This window comes from Crocodylus porosus, unplaced genomic scaffold (genome assembly GCF_001723895.1).
Source record: "Crocodylus porosus isolate Cpor-Errol unplaced genomic scaffold, CroPor_comp1, whole genome shotgun sequence".
In the NCBI taxonomy this organism is placed as follows: domain Eukaryota; kingdom Metazoa; phylum Chordata; order Crocodylia; family Crocodylidae; genus Crocodylus; species Crocodylus porosus.
The window spans coordinates 744,668-767,200 of record NW_017728916.1 but is presented as its reverse complement, the minus strand read 5'-3'; the positions used below and the strand labels follow the sequence as shown (position 1 = coordinate 767,200).

At 45.4% G+C, this 22,533-nt stretch overlaps 2 protein-coding genes across 6 annotated transcripts in view; both read left to right on the top strand.

Annotated features, from left to right (window-relative positions):
- Window positions 1–4,460, top strand: part of LOC109310872 (heat shock factor protein 3-like) — a 25,205-nt gene extending 20,745 nt beyond the window's left edge. For both annotated transcript variants that reach the window (XM_019536207.1, XM_019536206.1), the window contains exons 12-13: window positions 227–293; window positions 1,851–4,460. In XM_019536207.1, the coding sequence (XP_019391752.1) occupies window positions 227–293; window positions 1,851–2,182 (399 nt within the window). In that variant the 3' untranslated portion in view covers window positions 2,183–4,460. The remainder of the gene's footprint in view (window positions 1–226; window positions 294–1,850) is intronic.
- Window positions 4,461–14,695: 10,235 nt separating this feature from the next.
- The window catches only part of LOC109310873 (V-set and immunoglobulin domain-containing protein 4-like), an 11,084-nt gene continuing 3,246 nt past the window's right edge, over window positions 14,696–22,533 (top strand). Inside the window, exons 1-6 of one of the 4 annotated variants that reach the window (XM_019536209.1) lie at window positions 14,697–14,883; window positions 16,919–17,275; window positions 17,975–18,256; window positions 18,689–18,766; window positions 21,558–21,641; window positions 21,993–22,071. In XM_019536209.1, coding sequence (XP_019391754.1) covers window positions 14,829–14,883; window positions 16,919–17,275; window positions 17,975–18,256; window positions 18,689–18,766; window positions 21,558–21,641; window positions 21,993–22,071 — 935 coding nt within the window. In that variant the 5' untranslated portion in view covers window positions 14,697–14,828. Of the gene's footprint in view, window positions 14,884–16,918; window positions 17,276–17,974; window positions 18,257–18,688; window positions 18,767–21,557; window positions 21,642–21,992; window positions 22,072–22,533 lie in introns of all 4 variants that reach the window. The other 3 variants (XM_019536208.1, XM_019536211.1, XM_019536212.1) reach the window with 3 other exon arrangements.

Here is a 22,533-nt window from a genome sequence, read left to right as displayed (position 1 = left end):
GCTCCCCTCCCTATGCCCTCATTGGCAGCAAATAGACTTCTTTTGGGGCATGAAAACCTGCTTTCATTTTATTTGGATTGATGAGAGCTTACAGGGAGAGGAAGTATATATGGGTTTTGATTAATGATATGAGTGCTTGTCCTCTCCTTTATGTCCTCCTCATTTAACTTGCTAATTAAAAAACTACTATACATGATGCTTTACTATGTATTTTCTTCCCCTTTAGCTTGAGAAATTGCCCAACAGCACCGAAGAGCTAGCAGCAACTGAGGGGGAAATGTCAGGAAACAAAGGTGGGCAGCAGACAAATCCTGGGCAAATCAGTGTGTAGCTTTCTTAGTGTACATTACATCTGTATTTGTGAGCCAATCCATTCCATGGTTAAGGGTTTTGTAGGGGAGTGGGTTGATGGCTTGTAGGAATTTATAGACTAAACTGAATCTCTTGAGGGTTTAAGGTAGCACCATTTTCTTGGATTCTGGATTTCATCATTGCCTTTTCCCATCTGCTGTGGCCACATGCTAATCCACCTTGGTGTTATTGGAGAGGAGGTCAGCTGCCATTCTTAATGGAAGTGGGGCTCAGGTTACAGCTTTGAAGAATACATTACTCCATCCATGCCTGTAATGGAACGTGGTTAGTACATGCTCCCAGCCTAAAGAACTGCCTTGGTCTCTGCCTTAACTTAATAGGAAAGGCAGGGGAACTTCAAATACACAATGAGAGAGAAATGGAAAGCCTCACAAAAGGAGGAATGTTGGGGAGAAGGATGAATCTTGATTAAATGAAAAATGAGAGTTGCTCCATGCAGAGGGTGCAGCCTGGCAGCAGGTATGAAGTTGAAAGGAGTGCAGCAGGGGCAGATGGTGGGAAGGTGACAAGATTCAGGTGAAAGAGAACAGAGGAAGAGAAAAATTCCTTTAATTCACTACCTTCAAGGCCTAGCATGTCTTCAGATTTGAAGATTTGAGGACAGACAGCCACTTACAGGGTTGAAGAAACAGAAAATGACATAATGTGTTTGAACCAATGAGTTTTAAAATTTAACAGCAACTGTGGAGAATAGCAAGGGAGACCATCTAAATAATGTAACAATAGCCAGCAGGCAGGTTAGACTCCAATGCATGCATTACACTCAGTGGTTGCATCTACACATGCTTTACTGCGCAGTAGCCTGGTTTGCTACAAAGTAAAGCTTCACAGTCTACATATGTGACACTATTAGACTGTGGGACACTGAACACGACTGTAAGATAGCACTGTCAGGGACAGTATTATCTTATGGTGGAATAATTAACTGTGCCTAAACACACATGTGGATGCTGACTGGGCATAAATTGCACCCAGTCAGCGCAAGCAGCAGGTAGCCAGACTCCTGCCTGGTGCATAGCCACATGGTTCTGCACTTTGGGCATCCTTGTGCCCCAGCCATCCCTGACACCAGAGCCCAGAGTTGACCCCATGTGTCCCCTGCCAGCCCAACCCTGCTCTGCCCCAGCTTCAATTGTTGCTAGCCTGGGGGCACATGGGGCGCACATGTACATTGCTCCCAGGCGTGGTGTCTATTTGTTCACTGTAAACACATGTGTTGATGCACCCGGTGATTATCATCAGGCTGAAGACAGTCTGCCACATCCTACTTCATGCAACCTTTAATTGTAGTCCTTGGATCCTCTTGGTTGTTGCCCAAAATTTGGTCGTGCTGGTCTGGTTTTTTTGTTTGTTTGTTTTTTTTCCCCCCAAGTAAAGAACTTATCAAGTAATTCCTTTCATTCCTTTTGGATAAGATCTTACTCTTGCACCTCTTATCAATATTACTGGTTTTGATTTTGTTGTCTTTTTTTCAACAGACATGCAGGTGATACAGTACAGGGGCAATCCTTTGCTTTCGTTTCTCGAAGAATTGCCTTCAATTGAAAGTTCAGGAAAGATGGAGGATCCTAAAGATCTCCTTCTGACCCCATTGGAGGAGAAACCCATGATTTCTCTTTCCTCAAGTAGCGAAATAGCCTCCTCAGTGTTAGCTCCAGCAAACCAAGCCGAGCCTCCAGATATACTGGGAATGGGCGACCAGCCCTTGCTCTCAGAAGATGCAAATGGAGAGTATAAACTGTTCCCACTCTTACTCCTCAGTCCTGTTGCTAACTTTATAGAAGAGGCCTCAGAGATAGAAACTACTTGAACTTGGAAAAACCTTCCTAAACTCAGCTTCCTAAACTGGCATAAAATGTGCAGAAATAATACAAGAATCAGCAAGAAGCTTTGTCACCCTCTTCTACTCCCCCTCCCAGCATCCTCCTGGGCCTAGTAGTCTACAAAAACATTGGAAGGACTTTATTCATGCAATCCAGGAAGAAAGATGGAAGCAAGCTTAAGACAAGAGCTGCACAACACTGAAGGTACCAGAGGGAGATGATCAAACTCCATATAAATACAACTTTTTTTATACAATGATTTCATTGCAAGAAAGAATCTGTTTGTATTCCATTGTAAAGATTAGCAATTTTTAGCTGGCCAGTAACACAGTATGGAGTATTGTAACCTGGCCTATGCTATTTTCAGAGCCTATTTCATTAGGGGACTTGTCTACTAAGCCGGGAGATGCTTCTTTTATTAAGTCTGGATTGGATTGTTTGCTTCTGTCTAGGGCACTTTTTCCTACTCCTAGATTTGCTCCTGGGCTTTTTAATATAGACAACACTTTTTTTTCCTATGGAAAACGGTATTTTTTAACATGGTGTATTACTTTAGGGCATGCTGATGGCTGTTCATTGCTACAGTTATAAGTGTTTTGTTGGTTCTGCACTTTACCTAAAGCTTATTTCTCATGCACACTGCATGAAGAGTTCTCTGGCATAACTTGCATATAAGTGACCTGCATGTATGTTCTCCTTAAGCAAGGATTTTACCAGTCTGGGAGACGCTGGACAAAATCCAGCAACTGTCCTTGCTATGCAAAAAGCGTGCTTTTTTGCAAGACACGTGTTTTTATGCCCCTTGCAGCTCACTTTGACGAACTAGAAACAGCTGCACAATGTTGATCTGTGTTATCATAGAACATCTCAACGTTCCTCTCTTCTACTCGCAATATCTTCTTGTTCACATGGTGCTCTGAAACACTGGGCCCGATTTTGCACTCTGCCTTAGCCAAAGAACACCCTGTGGTGAAACTGGCAAATTCTTGGAACCACTTCCTGCTCCATTATTTAAAAAAGAAAAAAAGGCTTATCCTATAAAATCGCTTCCATCTGAGCACACAAACAGCATTTCTGTACTACGTGGCAAGTTGTTATCCCTAAGCAACTCTGGAAAGTCAGTGTGTATTAGTGCCATAACATGTTAGGACTGGATTTGATGCGCAGTCCTATAGTTAGGCTTGTAATATCCTACACTTGGAGCTTGTGATGCAGAGTAATAGTGAGTTCATTGCAGGAACTGAGCAAAGACTTACTTCTGTAATATTACAGAATTACCAATTTCACCCACAGGATTGCTATGAAATATTCTTATTTCATCTTAAACTGTCAAGAAGCCAGGTCACCTTAATTAAAACATGGAACGGCTAGCAAGACTAACTTGACTAGGTGCAAAATGAATCTATCTGGAACAATGCAAGTTACATGTTGGGTGTGTGGGGAACCTTGTTTATGTTCGTTTTGTTGCTGGGTCTTTGCGTTAACGAGAAAAGCGGTGTTCCTAGCGTGTGTTGTGCATATGCTTATGCTCAGTGTTGCTGAGTTAATTATTTCAGTATTTTTGTAATGTGTCCTTTACTTATATTCTTTTTCATGTTTTTATATTTTTAATTGCTGTCTCTTTAAATATGCGGTGTCCCGGGCAGGTTTGTTGTTTTTTAAGGGAGAGTGAAACGGTCTACAGCCTTTTTGTTGAACTTTAGAAGCAGGTGGGTGGGGGAAGGAGTATATGTGCATGTTGTAGCTTCATGCTATTTTTTTTTGTAATACATTAATTTGGTCTGCAGGCAATGCAGCATAGACCAGATTTTTCTGGTGCTGTTTCAAACCAATTCCAAATGACACAAATCAGGAAGTGTCTGGTCTTGTATCATTTCTGCTCTAAGCAAGGTTGATTTTAAATAGCTGCACTTTCTGCTACTGTCTTTATTTTTTATTTTTTCCCCTTTTTGGTGAGGTGCTGTTTTCTTTCATTTTTTTTCTGGACTAATTAGCTGAACCTAGCCTCTTTCCACATCACTGAAAACATTTTTTTTTTTTTGTCTTGGGTAGGTTTCCTCCACCCCTTCCCCCTCTTTTTAAGAACATGCTTAACAAATTAGAACACCTACGTTAAAAAGGGAATGGAAACTGCTGATGATGTTTTGTTCATGGTCATGTTTTGGAAATGTATATGCTTCCTGACATCAGCATATTCTAGATGGGAGGTTGGGCAATGAGGAGGCACACACATTGAAGTAATTAAATTCCAGAATTGTACAATCAGCACTGCTTGTCTCGTCTTTTATTGTGTGTCATCATCATGCATCTGTTGCATGATTTCTCAAGGGGGTGCATCAAGCCCATCAGTAGCAAGAGAAGGCTCCCTCTACAGTATTGCTGAAGTGCCAAGACTTCTGAAGGATGTGCTACTGAAATAGCGGTCAGCAACACATAACATAAAAGGAGATGGTGTGCGAGATGGTTCTTGTCCTGAATGAGTATGCCAAAGAATCAAAAAACTGGGGAAAGGATGCTGTATCTTTGTGTAATGGGGACCAGTTTGGAGTGAGTGCAGTTGGCAAGTGTTAAGCACATAAGGAAGGGGAAAGTTTTTATTGGCTTCTGCAGGACATTAGCCTTTGAATTTTAAGAAGTTATGCTAATAGTTGGGAAGGGAACGGTAAGACAGAAATAACACATTGAAGCTTTGTTGCAAAACATACATGTGATGAGGTTTCCTAAAAATTAACCTACAGTGTATTGCACAATAATGAGTTTCACGTGACAGCTCCAAAATGTTGAAAAATTACATGGACATTTGAATCATCTTCCTGTGTTTGTGACCCTCATTTGGCTCCAGTTCCATCTTGGGACACAAGTCAGACCAGTTTCATAATGTAAAGCAAAATTAGACTGGTTTCTTTCCCATAGCACTACCTGCTGTCCATGATGGGGGGCCCCCTATGCAAAATGACATGCCTTTCGGAGATGGAGAGTTAGTTCATGGAAATGAGCTAAATCTGTGGAACCCATGAAAATAGGGCATGACATCAGAAGTAAAAATAATAGGATGTTGGAAGGAATACTGGTGAGAGAGCACCTGCTGTACTGAGCACAGATTACCTGCTACTTGGTAAGTTTGGGAAAGAGGTAGCCTGCTTGATGACCAATTGGGATTCATGGGCACAGCCCACCAGCAAAATGGTCTGCACTTTTAGGTGAGACCAAAGTCACCACTCCTAGAGATCTAAATGTTAATATGTAGGTAGGTAGAAGAGATGCAAACCAGTGGCATGGGAACATCTGGTATTTTTGTTACTGTTGAGTTTGAGATCCAGTGGGGAAACAACAAAAAATATGGAGTCTATCAGATGGATTTTCTTTGCCCTTAAAATAATGTTCTCTACTGTATTAATTTTAATCATCTGGGGCTTCTCTGATCTCTTTCCCAAGGCGATTGTCCCAAATGGTGACACCTTATAGGAGAAGTGAGGAAGGGAGAGACGCTGATTTGTTACATGGGCATTTTTCCTCAATCTTGCAGTAAGTATTGCAGTGATTCAGCAATTCTTATTTCCTAGTAAGGAAGTGTGGTAACATTTACCAAATTCACTTTCACAATGTGTGGACCAGGGTTAGGTTGTTAGTGTCAACCCAGTACACACAGATCATCTTCATGGAAGGAGAGATATTTTGAAATTGTGAATGAGAAAAAAAACTTGTGGAAAAGTTTCCTCAGAATGGGATTAGGTTTCCTGTTTTGTGGGAGGAGTGTTCTGGGTTTTTTCTGTTCTGCTAAAATCACAATTTTTTTTATTTTAAATTTTAAAGTTTGAAAAGGTCTGTTCTGATTTTATTTTATTTTTATTTTACTCTTTTTTTAATTAAATTTGCTAAAATTTTTCACTCCCTGCAGAAAGGCTTGGGTTTTGTTTCTGACTGGAAAACACTTTCGGCATTCTCTAGGGACCTTCTTGATGCGTTCGTTGCAGCGGTGTTGCCTGCTTGTTCCCTTCTGTAAAATGTCTCTGTGACCGGTGATAGAAAACTAGAGTAGGGAGGGACCTCTGGAGGTCATCTAGTCCACCCCCAAATCAAAGCAGGACCATCCCTGCTACATCATCCCAGCCAAGCCTTTGCCTAGCTGGATCTTAAAAACCTTAAAGATGGAGATTCTGCAACCTCTCTGGGTAGGTAGCCTGTTTGTGTGCTTTACTCCCCTCCTAGTGAGCATTACTCTTCTCCTAGCGTGCTTTATTCCCCTCCTAGTGAGCATTTTTTTCCGAATACCTAATTTAAACTTCCCTTGCTGGAGACTGTTCTGCTACTCCTTGTTCTGTCATCTGCCACCACTGAGAACAGTCCTGCTCCATCCTCTTTCAAACTCCCCTTCAGGTATTTGGAGGCTGCTATTAAATCCCCTCTGTCTTTCCTTCTCCAGACTAAATAAGACTAGCTCACTCAGCCTGTCCTCATAAGTTGTGTTCCCTAGCCCTCTAACAATTTTCGTTGCCCTCCCCTGGACTTTCCAATTTGTCCACATCCTTTCTGTAGTGGGGAGCCCAGAACTGAACACAGTACTCCAGATGTGGCCTCACCAGTGCCAAATAGAGAGAAATCACTTCCCTTCATCTGCTGGCAACATTCCTACTAATGCAGCCCTGTATGCCTTCAGCCTTCTTCAGGAGAAATGCCATGATCAGTAAAGTGGGGAGATAGTATGAGCAACAAGATTGCTTTCCCAGGGTGAGGCCTGTCCCTCGCACTCAGGGCATGCTGACCCCTGTGATTTTCCCCAAGGTGGTTCTCCCAGGGTGAGACCTGTCCATGGTACTCTAGGCAGGCTGACTCCTGCAAGTTTCCCTAAATGCAGGAAACCTAACTACACAATTTTGTGGCAATGGGAAACTGCTTTCTTGTTTTTTCTCATGGCTTGCTCCCCAGCCTTTTGGCTAGGAGAAAATGAGACATGGGGATATACAAATGCCAGGGTCTCTGAGCCCTGGTCTTGCATGTAGAATACCTGCCACAGATTTGGGGAGCGTCTGAAGCCCCAGACTGATCGGTGTGGGAAGAAGGATACTTGCCTAGTCGTAGAGCCACAGACTTGAACGATTGACAGTTGAAATTTGGAACTAGACAATTGGGCTTTGCCCAATAGAATTCAGAACTAATTTTGCTCTTGAAACTAAATTTTAAAAAGTGGGTACACTGTTGGCTAATATTCAGCTTATTTTCCAGTGTAACCTCCAGGTCCTTTTCTGCAGAGCTTCTGCTTAGGCAGTCAGTCCCTAACCTGTCCTGGAGCATGAGATTGTTCTATCCTAAAAGCAGGGCTTTTCACTTATCCTTATTGAACTTTATGATATTTCTTCCCCCAGCTGAAATAGGTGATCACTAAATAAGTTGCTTGATTCTACCTGAATATGCATATTTCCATGTCTTATATGACATTACCTTCTCTATGGCAATTTCAAGAATATTCACAGGTTATTAAAAAAAATAATAATCCTGTAGTGAAATTTGTGCTGGGATGGCAGAAGGTTATGCATGGATGTCCCTTTGCACTGAAGTTTTCTTCCCGCAACTAATGCCGTGTCCATGTAACAAGCAGTCATCTCCAACAGCTCCAGCAATGTACTGTAGTAGTAACATTTCTGTTCTAAGCCTCTCCTTAATAATCCAGAATCTCCTCCGCTCCTTCCCCACAAGTCCCTCCTTGTGCATGAAGAGCAGAACTGGCTATGAATCTCTTCTTAACCAAATGCTAAGGTGACAAAAAATGCTGTCTGACAAATGGATATTTGGGTGGATCTTCTCATCAATCCACCCCTGCTTCCCTCCCTCCACAAAACAATGTCACCCTGAAAGGGTGATTCTGTCTCTAAGGTGCTATAGTATTTCAAGAAATTGTGGTTCAGGTGCCTCCTGGCATTGTGTTCCTCTCTGGGCTCAGCTTCTTGCATAAATGTGTGCTCTCCTAATGGATTTCAAACATTTCCCTTTGGCTGAAATGCTACAGGACATCATGGGGAGGTGTCATCACTCAGGTTGCCTGGCCTGTAGAAAAGAACGGGACACAAAGCATCTGAATTCAAACTCCTATGAGGCAATGTGGCAACTCAATTAGACACACATTTTGGTGTCTCGCTGGTAGCTGGGATCCTGTGAATGGCTCCTTGGATTTTGGTTCTCTTCTGAAGCCTGTTGTTATTTGTAATAAAGTCCATTTAGTCTCATTGAAAAACTAATATTTAGAGATCAAATTTATTTTCATAATAATATACAAAGGGCTGTTTGAGTTGTGTGTGGTGATATGTGTTGTTCAAAGGGCTTTAGGAATATATGCCACCTACTGTTCTGGTGTTCTAGATCCACTTGCTGAGCAAGGCTTTGGGAGCAACACTGTTCAGTATTCAAACATGAAAGGGGAGAGATCAGAGACGGGGCAACCTTCAGGCTTCATTCCTCCACATTCTCTCTACAAGCACTTCCTAAAAAGTGTCTTCTATACTACTAGGCCTGCTATTGGGCAGCCATTTATTGTATTTTCTAAAGGTAGATGGAAAATGACAGTTCTATTTAGCAAAGACTTAAGGATTCCAAAATGGCTTCTGCTCTTCATTTGAATAATTTAGCTTTTGCTGCAAAGGGTTTTGCTGTGAAATGTAATTTTGTTCAAACATGTTTTGAAGAAAAAAGCTTAACTTTTTTTTTTTTTAAAGCTTCGTGTTCTGGACGACCAATGGCCCATGGTGCAGTTGTCCGCTCGCGCATCTAGCTCCTTTGGGAGATGGACCGTGGCTCCTGCTTCTTCAGTGCCCTGAAGAAGAGGAGGCAGGGGGTCAAGAAATGCATCACCTGCCTTCTGGTGGGTGATGGCACCCCCTCACGGATCCAGGTGAGATGCACCGGCGTGCGATGGCCTTCTACAAAGAGCTCTTATCCCTGGACTCAACCAATGCCGAAGCCTGGCGGACCCTGTGGGAGGGACTCCCGCAGGTCAGCGTGGGTGACCGGGATTGGCTGGAAACTCCTCTTACTCTGGTTGAGTTTTTGGCTGCCCTCCACCTGATGCCTGGCAACAAGGCACTGGGTATAGACGGGCTGACCTTGGACTTCTACTTGGTTTTCTGGGACGTCCCTGGCCCAGACCTTGCTGCAGTCTGGGCTGAATCTGAAGGAAGTGGGGAGCTCTCCCTGTCATGCCAGAGAACTGTGCTGATCCTCCTGCTGAAGAAGGAAGATCCCCGCGACCTAAGAAATTGGCGTCCCATGTCCCATCTCTGCATGGACTACGAGGTGCTAATGAAGGCCATCTTGCTGTGCCTGCAGTCTGTGCTGATGTATGTGAGCCATCCTGACCAGACGTACACGGTGCCCGGACGTTCCATCTTCGACAACCTGTACTTGTTTCGGGACCTCCTGGAGCTAGCATGCTGGGAGGGCCTGTCTTTCGCCCTCCTATCCCTGGACCAGGAGAAGACATTTGACAGAGCGGATTAAGGGGAACTCACAGGCATGCTGCAGGCCTTTGGCTTTGGGCCCCACTTCGTGCAGGCTCTCCGGGTGCTGTACGCCTCTGCAGAATGTTTGGTCAAGCTCAACTGGACCCTGACGGAGCCCATCCCATTCAGGAGAGGGTATGTCAAGGCTGTCCACTGTCAGGCCAGCTGTACGCCTTGGCCCTGGACCCCTTCCTCATTCACCCGCGGAAATGGGTGGTGGGGTTGATGCTCTGGGAGCCAGCAGTGCAGCTGGTCCTGTCAGCATATGTTGACAACGTACTCCTCATGGTCCAGGACTTGGGCGACTGGGCACAGGTGGAGGCCTGCCAGGCATTGTACTCGGCAGCCTCCTCTGCCCAGGTCAACTGGGTCAAGAGTTTTGGCCTGGTGGTGGGTGGCAGGTGGGCTCATTCCCACCCACATTTGGTGGAATCTGCTGGAGCATGGGCATGCTGCTGTACTTGTGGGGGGTCTACCTGTCCCCCACAGACCCCTCCCCACCAGAGAATTGGCACCGGCAATGGAGAGTGTTGGCTGGTTTTGCATTTGTTGTTTAGACCAGGAAGTGGGGGTGTATTGATCAATGAGGAGCTTGCTTGAAAGGAATGGCATCTTGAGAGAGATCTTCACATCCTATCCCCCACCCCCTCCTGACCACCTGGCTTTCAAACAACCCCAAACCTTGCCTACTTTTCATCAGAAGCAAACTCCTCTAAACTACAATTTAAGTTACTATCGGTGCCTGTACATGAACTGGATGGCTGCTGGAGTATGGTAATTACATTAATAATGTAACATAAATTACATAATAATGTGACAAGATAGTATGGGATGCTGTAAGACTGAACATTGGGTGCTAAATATTATCAAGGCCATTTAGGATATTCAGTTCAAATGACTATAAATTGTGAGAATAACTTCTGCACACCTTTCCCTCTATAGATGTGTGTGTCACATCTTGTATTATTACAGAACATAAGGGTTTCCATGCCTCTCGCTGGTAGTCTGCTAACATTTCAGTTTTCGCATGACGCTTCCTCATTTTTACTAAATAGCAAGACACCCAGTGTGGGGTGGGGCAGGTTGTTTTCACTGGAACCACAATTGCCTCATTAAAAGTGTAAGGCTTGTTACTACCCCAGCAACTATTATCTGGGAACAATTATCTTCTACTTCCCTTTTCAGGACATTGTTATCACAGAGGAAAAGAAGAGACGGTTATTCCCTGGGCCATAAGACATGATGTACTAGTGCAAGGAGAACAGACCCATGCATGAGCAAGCACTATGCCACCAAACTAGATGCACAGTGCAAATTCCTCACATCAGCTTTTTTAGGATTTTTTTTTCTGACCGTGACCCCGTGTTCATCCATTTGCACTGATTTTTCCATTCTGTTTACAAGACTGCCGTGTGTGCGTGCACACAGAGCTCTTCCCTTCCCACTCTGAAACAAATCTGCATTTGAAAAACAGAACCTGATTAATCACAATTCCCTTACGCAGAAGTAAGAGAAGTGATTTTCTTTAACATGCCCCAGACCAAGTTATTCCATATTCTATTTGCATTATGAAAAGGAAGAGTACAGGCTTCTTAGGCCCAATTTAAACTGTTCCCCATGATTATAAATGCCACAGCACATGATAATGCTTCTTCTTTAGCAGGGAATTTTAATTCTTACCACAGGTACTCGCAAGGTTGCGTTTGGCAATATGGTGCTACGCATATTGTTGATGGATCCTTTTTTAGATTAACATTACATCAGCTCTTTACCTGACTTCAACCTAACACATAAAGCCATCAAAGGGACAGTGCCAGAGTGGTTGGCTTTCATCAGGGGCAGGCAATTATTTTGCCTGGAGGGCTGCTTAATGAGTTTTGGTGAGCTCTTGAGGGCTGCAAGGGTGGTTCGGCTCCACTCCCCACCCCCTGATGGCCATCTTGGGACTGGAAATCCACCCCTAACCTTTGACCTTTGCCACTGGAAGTCCCTCCCCTGGAAGTACTCCTTTTGGGAGGGGGTTTGCCACCCTTTAACTGAAAAAACTCCCAAATCATATACTGAAAGTGAAACACCTGTAATAATATTTTTTTAATTTTATTTTTAAAAAAATATTTTGTCCTGATTTGTGTGCATTCATGCTGTATATATAAAAGTGATTGCCTAATAGCTCAAAATGAAGTCTTACCCTTATATATTGTGGGGGCTGTGAGGGGGTATGGGTGGGTGGGTATGGGGTTTGTGGGGGGATTGTGGGTGTGTGTATGTGGCTGCATGTGTATGTGGGGTTGATTATATGTGGATGGGTGTGGGGGGTTTGTAGGGATGTGTGTGGGTATGGGGTTTGTGCTGTGGGGTGCATGGAGGTGGGGAGGGTAGCTGGGGTTGTGTAGGTGTGTGGTATGTGCATGCAGCAGTGAGCAGAGCTGCCCCCAGCAGCGTGTGGCTGTTACTGTGGTGGGGGTGCAGTGTTTGTGAGTTGTGTGATTGTGTGTGAGGGAGGGTGTGGTTGTGGGGTTTGTGGGTGGAGGAGGGTTTAGATGTATGTGAGGTGTGCGTGGAAACCCAGAGATGGAGCTACATGGCAACCTGGCGCAGTGCGCACACTCTGGGCAGCTGCACCAAAAACTGCCAGTGGTGATGGGGAAAGGCTGCTTTACCCCCTTGCCAAGGAACAGTTTCTGCCTGGTGATGCCACTGCAGCTGCTACTTAGCCCCAAGGAGCAAGCCTGGAGCTGGTGCTGGGGCCTATGCCCAGCAGTGGCGGCATGGGAGAGAAACTGCTGCTCAGCATGTGGTAAAAGCAAGTGGGTAAAAGAAGAAATTTAAGGACACCTTGAAGGCCAATCAGAAGAAATGTGATATTAACATCAATACCTGGGAGAGACTAGCATTGAATCCTCCCTGATAGTTTCATGAAGTATGACTTACATCACTAAGGAGGCGGAGAGAAAAGAGAGACAAAGGGAAAGAGCTCTGAACCAACATCAGCAGGATCCACTCCTTCCTTCTGGAACTGTATGCTATGTCCACAGTTGAACGTGCTGATTTCTGATGGGCCTCTTCAGTCATCTCCTGTCACACTGATGGCTTCCCTATCTACTGGAAAACTATCATCCTCATACAGAGGAAATGCCGATGATGAGGTACTACTTGTTGCAGGTTCCTGATAAAAAGATCTATAGATACTGTCCCCAACGGGCCTTCTTGTATCCCTCCTGGGAGCTCGGTTTTCCCAGGTTGGTGACTATTCCCCTTCCGGACCGGTTTGTCTCCGTGGGTGTTCTTCTCCTGCGTCACCAAACCCCGCCCTCTCCTGCCACGACTTGGTGTTTCCTTAGTGGTGCGGGGCTAGTTCATGGGTCCCTTGGTGGCCCCGGCTTGGCCCATCAGTTGCACACGGGGCTCTGCCACCCCTAACCCCGGCCTCACGCCACCTCTGGGCTCCACTTCCCTGAGCCTGCTCTGCTGCTTCCGCCGGCTACTACCACGACTTTGTTATTCGATCCCACAGTCTGTGGGGATGCCACTGTACTGCTACCGTAAGGACAACCTCCTCACAGTAGCCTGCACTGGAGCCTCATCTGCCCTTTTATAGACCCCACGCCACAAGCCCTTCACCCGGTATAGCTACTAACTCTATTGCTATCCCTCCACCAGCTCCTAAGTAGCCTGGACTGGGAGGGGAAGGGATCCCCCTTAGTGGCCCTCCAGTTGCCCCACTCCTGTTCCTGTACCTGACGTTCACAGGTCTTGGCGGCAATCCCACCCCGATCTCCCTTCAGCCTGGTGATTCTTGGTCTTTCACCCCTCTTTAGCATGTCCCGCACCCACTATCTCGGAACTTACTTCTGGGTCTCCGAACTCCTCCTGGATCGTGCCGATCCTCTGTCGCTCACCCGATCCGTCGCTTCTGACACGATCTGCCATCGTTCCCATTGTCGGGTTTCCTTTCAGGGTTGTTCCTCCCTCCTGAGCTCCAGCTCGGCATGTCTGGTCCCCGGGATCCTTCGCTGTCGCTTTCCCAGCCCGCCACTCAATCTCCGGTCCATCCGCCGCCTCCGAAGCCATTTTTAAATCTCCCTCTGCCACGGCGTTCCTCTCCTCCTGCCTGTCTGGTAAGTTTTCCCGGCTTCTTCGGGTCCCGGGACAGATACCAATCCCAGTTAGAAGTGCAGAGCATAAATGGTTGGTAACTCCAGGGCTGGTCACATAATGGAAGAACTTTACGAACCCACCTAGAGAGAGCTGAAGTCACAAGGCTGGAGAACAAAGGGGGCATGCTCAAAGAAAGCACTAAAGAAGCAGAGGTAGAGTTTGCCCTGAACTATGACCAAAGTTAAATTGGACTTTTTTATAATAGCCCCCACTGGTGTCTGGATGGCTGAGTGGTCTAAGGCGCCAGACTCAAGGCATAGCTGCCTTCCATAGTCGGTGGGTGTTTTGGTCTCTGTATGGAGGCGTTGTTTGAATCCCACTTCTGACACTAATATTTCTCTATGCAACACTGGTCAGGCCACAGCTGGAGTACTGTGTCCAGTCCTGGGCGCCGCACTTCAGGAGGGAGGTGGACAACATTGAGAGGGTCCAGAGGAGACCAGAGTGGGGTTGAATTAACATTCCACAGGAGATCTGCATTCTAGCTTTTCCTTCATTTTCCATGCTTGACTTTGCTATCTATCTTTAAAGGAATATTTTTAACATACATAGTGACAATAGTACTTGAGAAAAGATTGCAAAACATAAAAGGGAAGAAACCAGAAAAGAAATGCCCAGTTATAAAGAGCATCAAAGGATGCAGTTCATTGGACACCCTGAATAAGTGGTAAACTAAGTAAATAGGCATACAATAGGCACACAGGGTGGGGAGCATGAACCAGAACAAAAGGGTTCTTGGAGTCTCCCTTTTTCTGTCCTTCACTAGAACTTCCCGATACTAGTGCCGTGCGGGCAGCCTGGTACCTTCGGCATTCTCATGATATTTGTCTAAGAAGGAAGGAAGAAAGTTCAGCAACCCGAGATACTAGCTGATACTATAACGAGAGGAAGGGGAAGTGTTTCTGACTTTCCTGTTGAGCCTAGAAGAGCAGATCTCTTTTACTAGGCTGAGGTTAGAAGAGAAGTAACCACAGTGCTGGAAGGAATGGAAAAGGTGGTGCGTGCGGTAGTGCTCGTTAACTCCTTCCTCCTCTGCAATGGTGAGTAACTTGGGTAGGTGAAGACAAATGTGTGTCAGTTTGAGTGTATGGCCATGTTCCTAGTGCAAGGGTTTAAACCTACGCTGTAGGAAAGGGTGCCTTTTGTATGTTATTGGCATGTACCTAGCGTGGTTACACTTCAAATACAAAGGATGTAGAAAGAAGCAGCATTGCATCTCTAGAGGAAAACACAGGTGGTGTTACAGTTCATTCTGATCACCTCAGACAGAGCAAAGAGGTGTTTTTGAAACTGTAACAAGTTGCAAAGTATTGGGCAGCTGGTCAGAGATAATATAATCCATTGGAACAAAGCTAGATTGTCCAGACTACTTGGGGAATTTCTGCTCTGGCATTTTGGAGTCCAATTCCATGTTTATTCCAACATGGAATACGTTCATTCGTTTGGATTGTAGCCATTTTTTCAGAAATGTGTGGATGCACAGTTGTAACTGCAGTGCTAGTTTCAACCATCCATGTAACTTGCAGTGGGCCAGATTCTGATTTCTCTAATTCTAATTATATTCCATTTATTACGAGCTGTTCTAAGAGCTGCCCATTGCAACATGTTCACTTGTCGAGGTCAAAGGATAAATTATCTACAACTCATTTCTTTGACTCATTAATTCAAATGGAAACTCCCTTTACTGCTTGACTACTAAATCTTGAAGATCTATGTGATTAAAAATAACTTTATCTGACACTTTGTTAAATATATTGCCAAATCCCTATTTAAGACTTTTACTGTCATGACAAAAAGTTCCCACAGCGCAGACCTCTGTGTGACAGCTGTTTACAGTACCATGTAGCAATGTGTAGCAGCTTAGAATTAGCAAAAAAGAAGAATCCTGTGTCCTCCTGAAAGTAAATCCAAACACTGCAAGTATGTGTCCTACAAAATTTTGCATCCACAGAGTACAAGACATCAAGTATTTTACAGTCAAGTTAAACGGAACAACTAGCTTGATATGCATTTCCTCACCAGCTTCTAAAACTTTTCTTTCTTGAGTCTCTTCCCATAATACAATGGTTTTGAAAGAAGGCAAAAAAGCAACGTTTAGAACAGCTATGCTGGCCAATTAGAGCATGAAGGTAAAAACAAGTAGGGGACTAAAGTAGTGCGTATCTGGTCAGAAGCCATTTAATAAATGAGGAAAGTTCTCACATCACAAACCAACCCTTCCACTCTATCTGGTACTGAATATCCCCCCTGCTCTCCTACTTAAAAGAGAGCTTACAGATGGACTAGGACCAGGAGAATATACCCCCCATTTTTGACCAGCAGGTTTGTTCTATACTGAAGCTGAGAGACACATTCTGGCATCATAGTGTCATACTTTCTCTGTTGATCAATGACGTCTACAGGGCTTTCCATCACAACTTTCAGCAGAAAGAAACATTGAAAAATTGTTTTCAGAATTAGTTATTAAGTGATAATGGTAATTACCTATCAAGGCTAAACCTGTTTTATGTCATCAGAGGAATTTATTTCAAGAATAAAGGACATAAAGGGGCCTTTAAAGGTTGTAGTTAACTTTATGAAAAGAAGATGGGACTGGGGAGTGGGGAGGTGGGGAACCTATAGGTTCCTTAAAATACAGCCAGGAAGAATAATGCAACATTCACAAAACTTCCCTGCCTCTGGGGGGGGAAGAGACAAAGAGCATGTTATTGTTCATCAGTTCCCAGTGTGACTGATCTGCTTTCCCTAGTCTGATCTTGTTTAATTTGGGCTGGCTGAAGAGATCACAGTACCAGTTGTCCTGAACATGGTACAGAGTTCTTCCATGCAGTGTGCGTCCTGTCATATCTCAGCTCTTCTGCACAGCTCCAGATGCTTTCCTTCTTGCTTCCTTCAACTATATTTGTCATTTCCTAGTCTATGCCACTAAAACATGTGGCTTCCTTTAAGCTGCTTGTCTGACAGTGCTGGTGGCTGGGTGGGCTTTACCTGATGGTGTTTTCCGCATCCTTTGGTGTTGATGCTATTCTCATCACCGTGATTTTATTTCCACCCCTTGCCTCTTGCTCCCTGCAGCCATCCTGGACCTGACTGGCACCCATGAGATTGAAGGAGTGTGGAAGAGTTCCACTATCTTACCATGCATCTATGTACCCATAGAGGACTTTAATCAGGCAACAGTCGTTTGGACCCTGGAGCGAGATCAAACCCGTGTCACTATCATTCAAAGAGATCTCAGTGGTGACCACACTCTGCTAACTCAGTATAGAGGCAGGGTCAGCATCCAAAAAGAAATCCCAGGCAATGTCTCCCTCCAGATTAAGAAACTTGAAATCCCGGACAGTGGGCACTACACTTGCAAAGTCACCTGGAGAGCCCAGAATGACAGCCTGATAACAAAGGAGGTGACAACTACATTTCGAGTTGTTAAAGGTAAATATAGCGGTAAAACGTAAATGCCTTGTGAATGAGATGTGGTATTTAGTAAGAGAGCTGGCTGCACAGCAGAAGTAGAGGACTATTTCTTTCACTGTGACTCACCGCATCCACAGGGTTAGGGGCAGCATTTTATGGAGTCTCAGGGCTCTTCCTCACTGTACAACTTCTGTCTCCCAGATTAGGAGGAAATAATTTGGAGGATGCAAATCATGTCTGTTAGAAAGCAGGGTCCAGTCCAAGGCTCTGGGGAGATGCCTATGGCCACCCAACTCTGGGGCTGCCAGTGGCCAGCTTGAACTCAGTGCTGAAGGCTGTCCTATGTCCAGCAACCTAATGTTCCTATGGGAAGTAGCTCGAGAACAGCTGGGATAATACATTACTCCACCTATATTAGCTAGGGGATGCCAGAGCTCCCTTTATGTGGTTTATGGGTGGTCAGAATGATGGCTCTACATCTGATGGAGAAGGATTTGCATGTTATGAATATTTTTTTGAGAGAGATGAGGAGCTGCAACAAGTTAGAAGAGCTAGTGCAAATTGCTTCATGCCCTTGTCCATCTGAATAGCCATGAAGTACAGTGAAGCCTAGTCACACACTGGCTCCTTTTTCCATAACGACCTGCCTCTTGGGTCTAAATAACCCCTGGACTGTGGGCCTCCTCAGAAGCAAACCTCTTAATCTCTGTCTTTCAGTTGCAGTGTCCAAACCCATCATCACACCTGGGCATCTGGGACTGGCAGTGCCGGAAGGGGCTAGGGCAAGCCTGACCTGCTCAGCCAGAGGGTCCCCACCCATCAGCTACCGATGGTTCAAGGGAGAGCCAGGAGGCAGTGCAGTGCACCTCAGCAATCAGGCTGAACTTGTGTTTGATCCCCTGCAATCCTCAGATGTGGGAAAATACTACTGTCAAGCAGAGAACAGAGCCAGATCCCTTGTCACTGAGCAGAGCGACGTGGTGCAGCTGACTGTGAAAGGTAAATGCCTAGAATTAGAAGGTAGGAATCAGTTTTTCCTTTTAATAGAAAAATTCCTAACAAGCTACACCAAAAACTAAAGTTTGGTGTGCTCCATAAAGTCATTGTTGTAGGAGATTACTGAGGCTGGCAAATAGCTTATCAGATTTTAAAAAATGATTATCCATGGATATAGAAAATAGCCGCTAACTGCAGCACCATTACTAAAGATAAACCCATAAGGGCTTTATGCCTGTCTGCTTCAGGGTTGATTGATAACTGATGGACATCAGAGAACTGTCCTTCACATTCTAGTGGGACAATATGGCACATTATGGAGCATTATGGGCAGTATACAAATTCCCCCAGCAGACTATATTTACCTGGTGTGTAAACTGGTACCTTCTTAAAGAAGTAGGAGCTGCTAAAAACGCATAGTTCCTTCTCTTCTAGATTTCAAAGAAACCATGACCACATCCCCCAGTATTGAGACTACGGCACACGCTGCAACCATACCTGATTATGAACAAGGTGAAGACTGCTAAGGGCTCACAGAGTAGATATGACAAGAGCTTGGTAGACAAGAAGTTGATTTGTGTCCTGGTGTCACGATCATTGAAGACACCATTACAAAAGACATCCAAGGGCATATTAGACTGCTGAGGGTGACTGGGAAGCTGTCTGCAGGCTGGAAGGGAAGTCTGTTTTCCCCACAGTTGTTGTAAAAGATGCACAGGAGGGAAAGGGGCTGAAGGGATGACTGTGACAAGTCCCCTGTGACAGCTGGGCATCTGGTTGATGGGACGGGTAGTCTGTAGGAAGTGATTTTTGCACATATCTATGGGTCCAACTGCCACTGCTCTGCTCAGAGGCCGCTCTTCTGACACCCAAGGGGGCCTACCTAGGGGAGTCATGGATTTCTTGAGCTGCATAGAGTTGGCCTAAAGTTATGGATTACCATCAATCCTGCTCCTGTAGCTTCTATGGCTTGGGGCAATCTGTATTATAAGTAGCCCTGTAGTGCTGTTGCTTGAAGTTAAACAACCCAAAGGGGAAGGGGAGGAATTTTCAGTGGGAGAGGTGAAGTCAGTACAACACCTTTCAAACTCTGAGTGGCCCTAACTGGGAAACTTAGGTAGCCTCTCACTTTATATGTGATTTGTCTCCCATCTACAACCTGTCAGCCCCTGCTGCATGGTGGGCAGCATTGTGTCTGTAGTCTTGATGTGTTGGATAGTGAATAGTCCTTTCAGTTGGTTTTGAGTGTGTGGTTTGGCTATGGGGTGATCAAACTACAGCTGGGGCAGGCTCAGAATGCGAGTGGAAGGAGTGAAACAAGGTGAGGGAGTCACTTTATTTCTTTTTCACCCAAATAGCCCAAGAGAAGCTTTGGATCCTATTCCCACACACACAAAATATATTCCCGTACAAAGAAGCCAAGTAACCACAGGGCAAATTCACAGTGGGGCTGTAACAGGTCTATCAGGGCAGAAAGGCCCATCTGTCTGTCCAGTAAATGGACAGTGCCAACTTTAAGGGGTTTATCACACATCAGCAAAAAATTGGGAGATGCCCTTCAAACCACGAGCTACTTGTGGAGACCGGGTCAGTTTATTCTGATGCTGAATGGAATCATTGGAAACCAGTAGCACGCTCATTTGACTCTTCCTTGATTTGCAAAGTTGCCTTCAAGACTACTGGATTCTTGGCATGAACGGGGGGATTCTGATGATACAACACGTAAGGGGAGAATAGAGGAAGAGTGAACGGATGAAAACAGCCTGTCTGTTGATTCTGTTCCCAGAACGCTATCTCTTGACCTCGGATTTTTCATAATGTTGTTTGTTTCTAAAAGGGCAGCTAAATGCTCTCTCTCTTACCAACTTTCAGCCCACCTGGTTTTGTCCAATCCCAAGTAACTCGAGCTCAGTGGAAAGACAATGTAGCCTTTCTGGTTCTAGATTTGGCTCCAGTCTATAAACAGTTCTGTCCCTGGAGCCCTAAGATTTAATAGAACTGACTCTGCATGATCGAAGCTGTAATTTGCATTGTGTGTGCTTGAGGTTTGTGAGGTAGAGAACTGATAGGAGGAACGCAAGACAATGTCAGGGAAAGTGATAGGCTCCATCATTTCCAAAGCAGGTTAAATAAAATGGTTTCTTTTCACCCATGAGCGCAGAAAAGAAAGCTTTCAACAGCTATTAAACATTCTTGCCAAGACAATCAAGACCACCACTCAGTGGATGTTCAAAGCCAACATAGTAGGCCCCGTGAAATCAGACGCACCCGCTATCCTGTCACCTAAATGGCCATAGCTCTAAAGAGTTTGCTTCAGGGCCTTGTCAGCTGATGGGGAAATGCCCTCCAGTTCCTAACTTTTCCACAGGGCAGAATTGGGTTTCCTCCTGATCTGAACTGAGGACTTGACTCTTATGGTCATCTCACTTACGCTTGCTTTTGGAGCCCTGACCACATGGCTAGATTACAACAGTGACTTGTGAGATTTAGGAGGGATCATCTCAAGTACAGGTAAAGGGAAAAGGCTATGGGGGGTTAACAGGGAGTCCAAAAGTAAAGTTTGTGTTTTCCTGAGCTGCACAGAGTAGGCCTAAAGCGATGGAGGACTGTGAATCCTGCTCCTGTAGGTCCTATGGCTTGGGGCAGTTGGTATTGTGGCTAGCCCTGTAGTTCTGCTTCCTGAAGGGAAACACCCAAAGAGCAGGGGAGGAAGGGCCAGTGGGAGAGGTGAAGCGAGTGCAGCTCGTCTCAAGCTTGGAGGGCCGTAAGTGGGAAGCTTAGGTGGCCTCCAACTTCTCCACTCTGAGAGTCATGCAACCGATGCTTGAAGTCACAGAGCTGAGCACAATGTTTGATGACTATGATATGCTGGAAGAGTCGGGGAAAAAGCAACATGGCTATAGGTAAATGGGAAAGACTGAGGGGCTAACAGTCAACGTGGAAGTGTCATGTTGTTGCTTGTGGGCTCTTGCTGGGAGACACTCTTGCTCCTCCTGATTTCCCCATCTTCACTCTGTGCCCGTGCACAGAAGGGCCACAGAACGGCAACCCCCTTCCCGCCTCCAGCCCACGTGTTTTAGTGCAACTCTCCGTTGTGGTCAGTTAAAAGGGAAGCTGACTTGGGCTCTTGCTGTAGAGCTCAATTGACCCAAGACCCAGCCCTTGACTTTTCTGTGTCGGGGTTCCTGATGTTACAGGCCATTTCCAAATTTCCCCAGCAGGCATTTCATTTCCCTTATTTGTAAACTGGTATGTCTGTAAAGAGGTAGCAGCTGCTAAAAATGCATGGATCCTTCTCTTCTAGATCTCCAAGAACCCAGGATCACATCAAACAGTATTGAGACCATGGTGGATGCTGCAACCACACCTGATCTTGAAGAAGATGAAGGTAGGGATGGGTAGGGATGACAAGCAGCTGGAAGGGATGACAAGGTGAGGGTAGTCTCACAGGGTAGGAATGACAAGCTTCTTGTAGATGAGAAGTTAGGTTTGGATCTTAATGTCACAATCATCGAAGATACTATTTCAAAGATATGCAAGGGCATACATGATTGCTGGCCGTCCTGAGTCTGAAGGCTGAGAACCGTGGCTGTTATAGCCAGAGGACCCGCGATTTGCATTGTGTTTGCCTGAGAGCTGTGTGGTCAGGCACGGATACTGGGATGCAGGAGTGTTAGCAGAGGTTGGGCCCATTGCTCCTGGATGAGCTCCAGAGTTAAGTTCACTGGTTCCTTTGCGGACCTAAAGATGAGCCACAAGAGAGCTGTTGTCAGAAGCACCCTAGCAAGTGCTCAGAGGACCGTCAAAGCTACTAGGGCAGACGGGTTTGTAACCCTGTCTGTTAACTGAACAGCACTGTCTTACTCCAAGGTTTGTCCCAGGGGCTTGTCCAATAATGGGACAATGTCCTTGAGTCCTAGCACCTCAGACTGAGGACAGGACATGCAGCCAACCGCGCCTGACTATAAATAGCGCGAGGCCTGCTGCAGGCTGACAGGCTAGGGATGACAACAGTGTGGTAGCCGAGATGTTTGGTTTGGGTCCTGACATCACAGTGGTGGAAGACACAAGTTTGGCGATGCCCAAAGGCACGTTGGACTGCTGAGGGCTGCCTGGGAAGCAGTCTGCAGGCTGCAGAGGAAGTGCCGTTTATGAATGATTCACAGGAGGGAAAGGAGTTGAAGCGGGGACTGTGATAAGTCCCCTGTGACAGCTGGGCATCTGGTTCGTGGGGCAGGTAGTCTGTAGGAAGTGACCTTTGCAGCTGTCTATGACTGCAG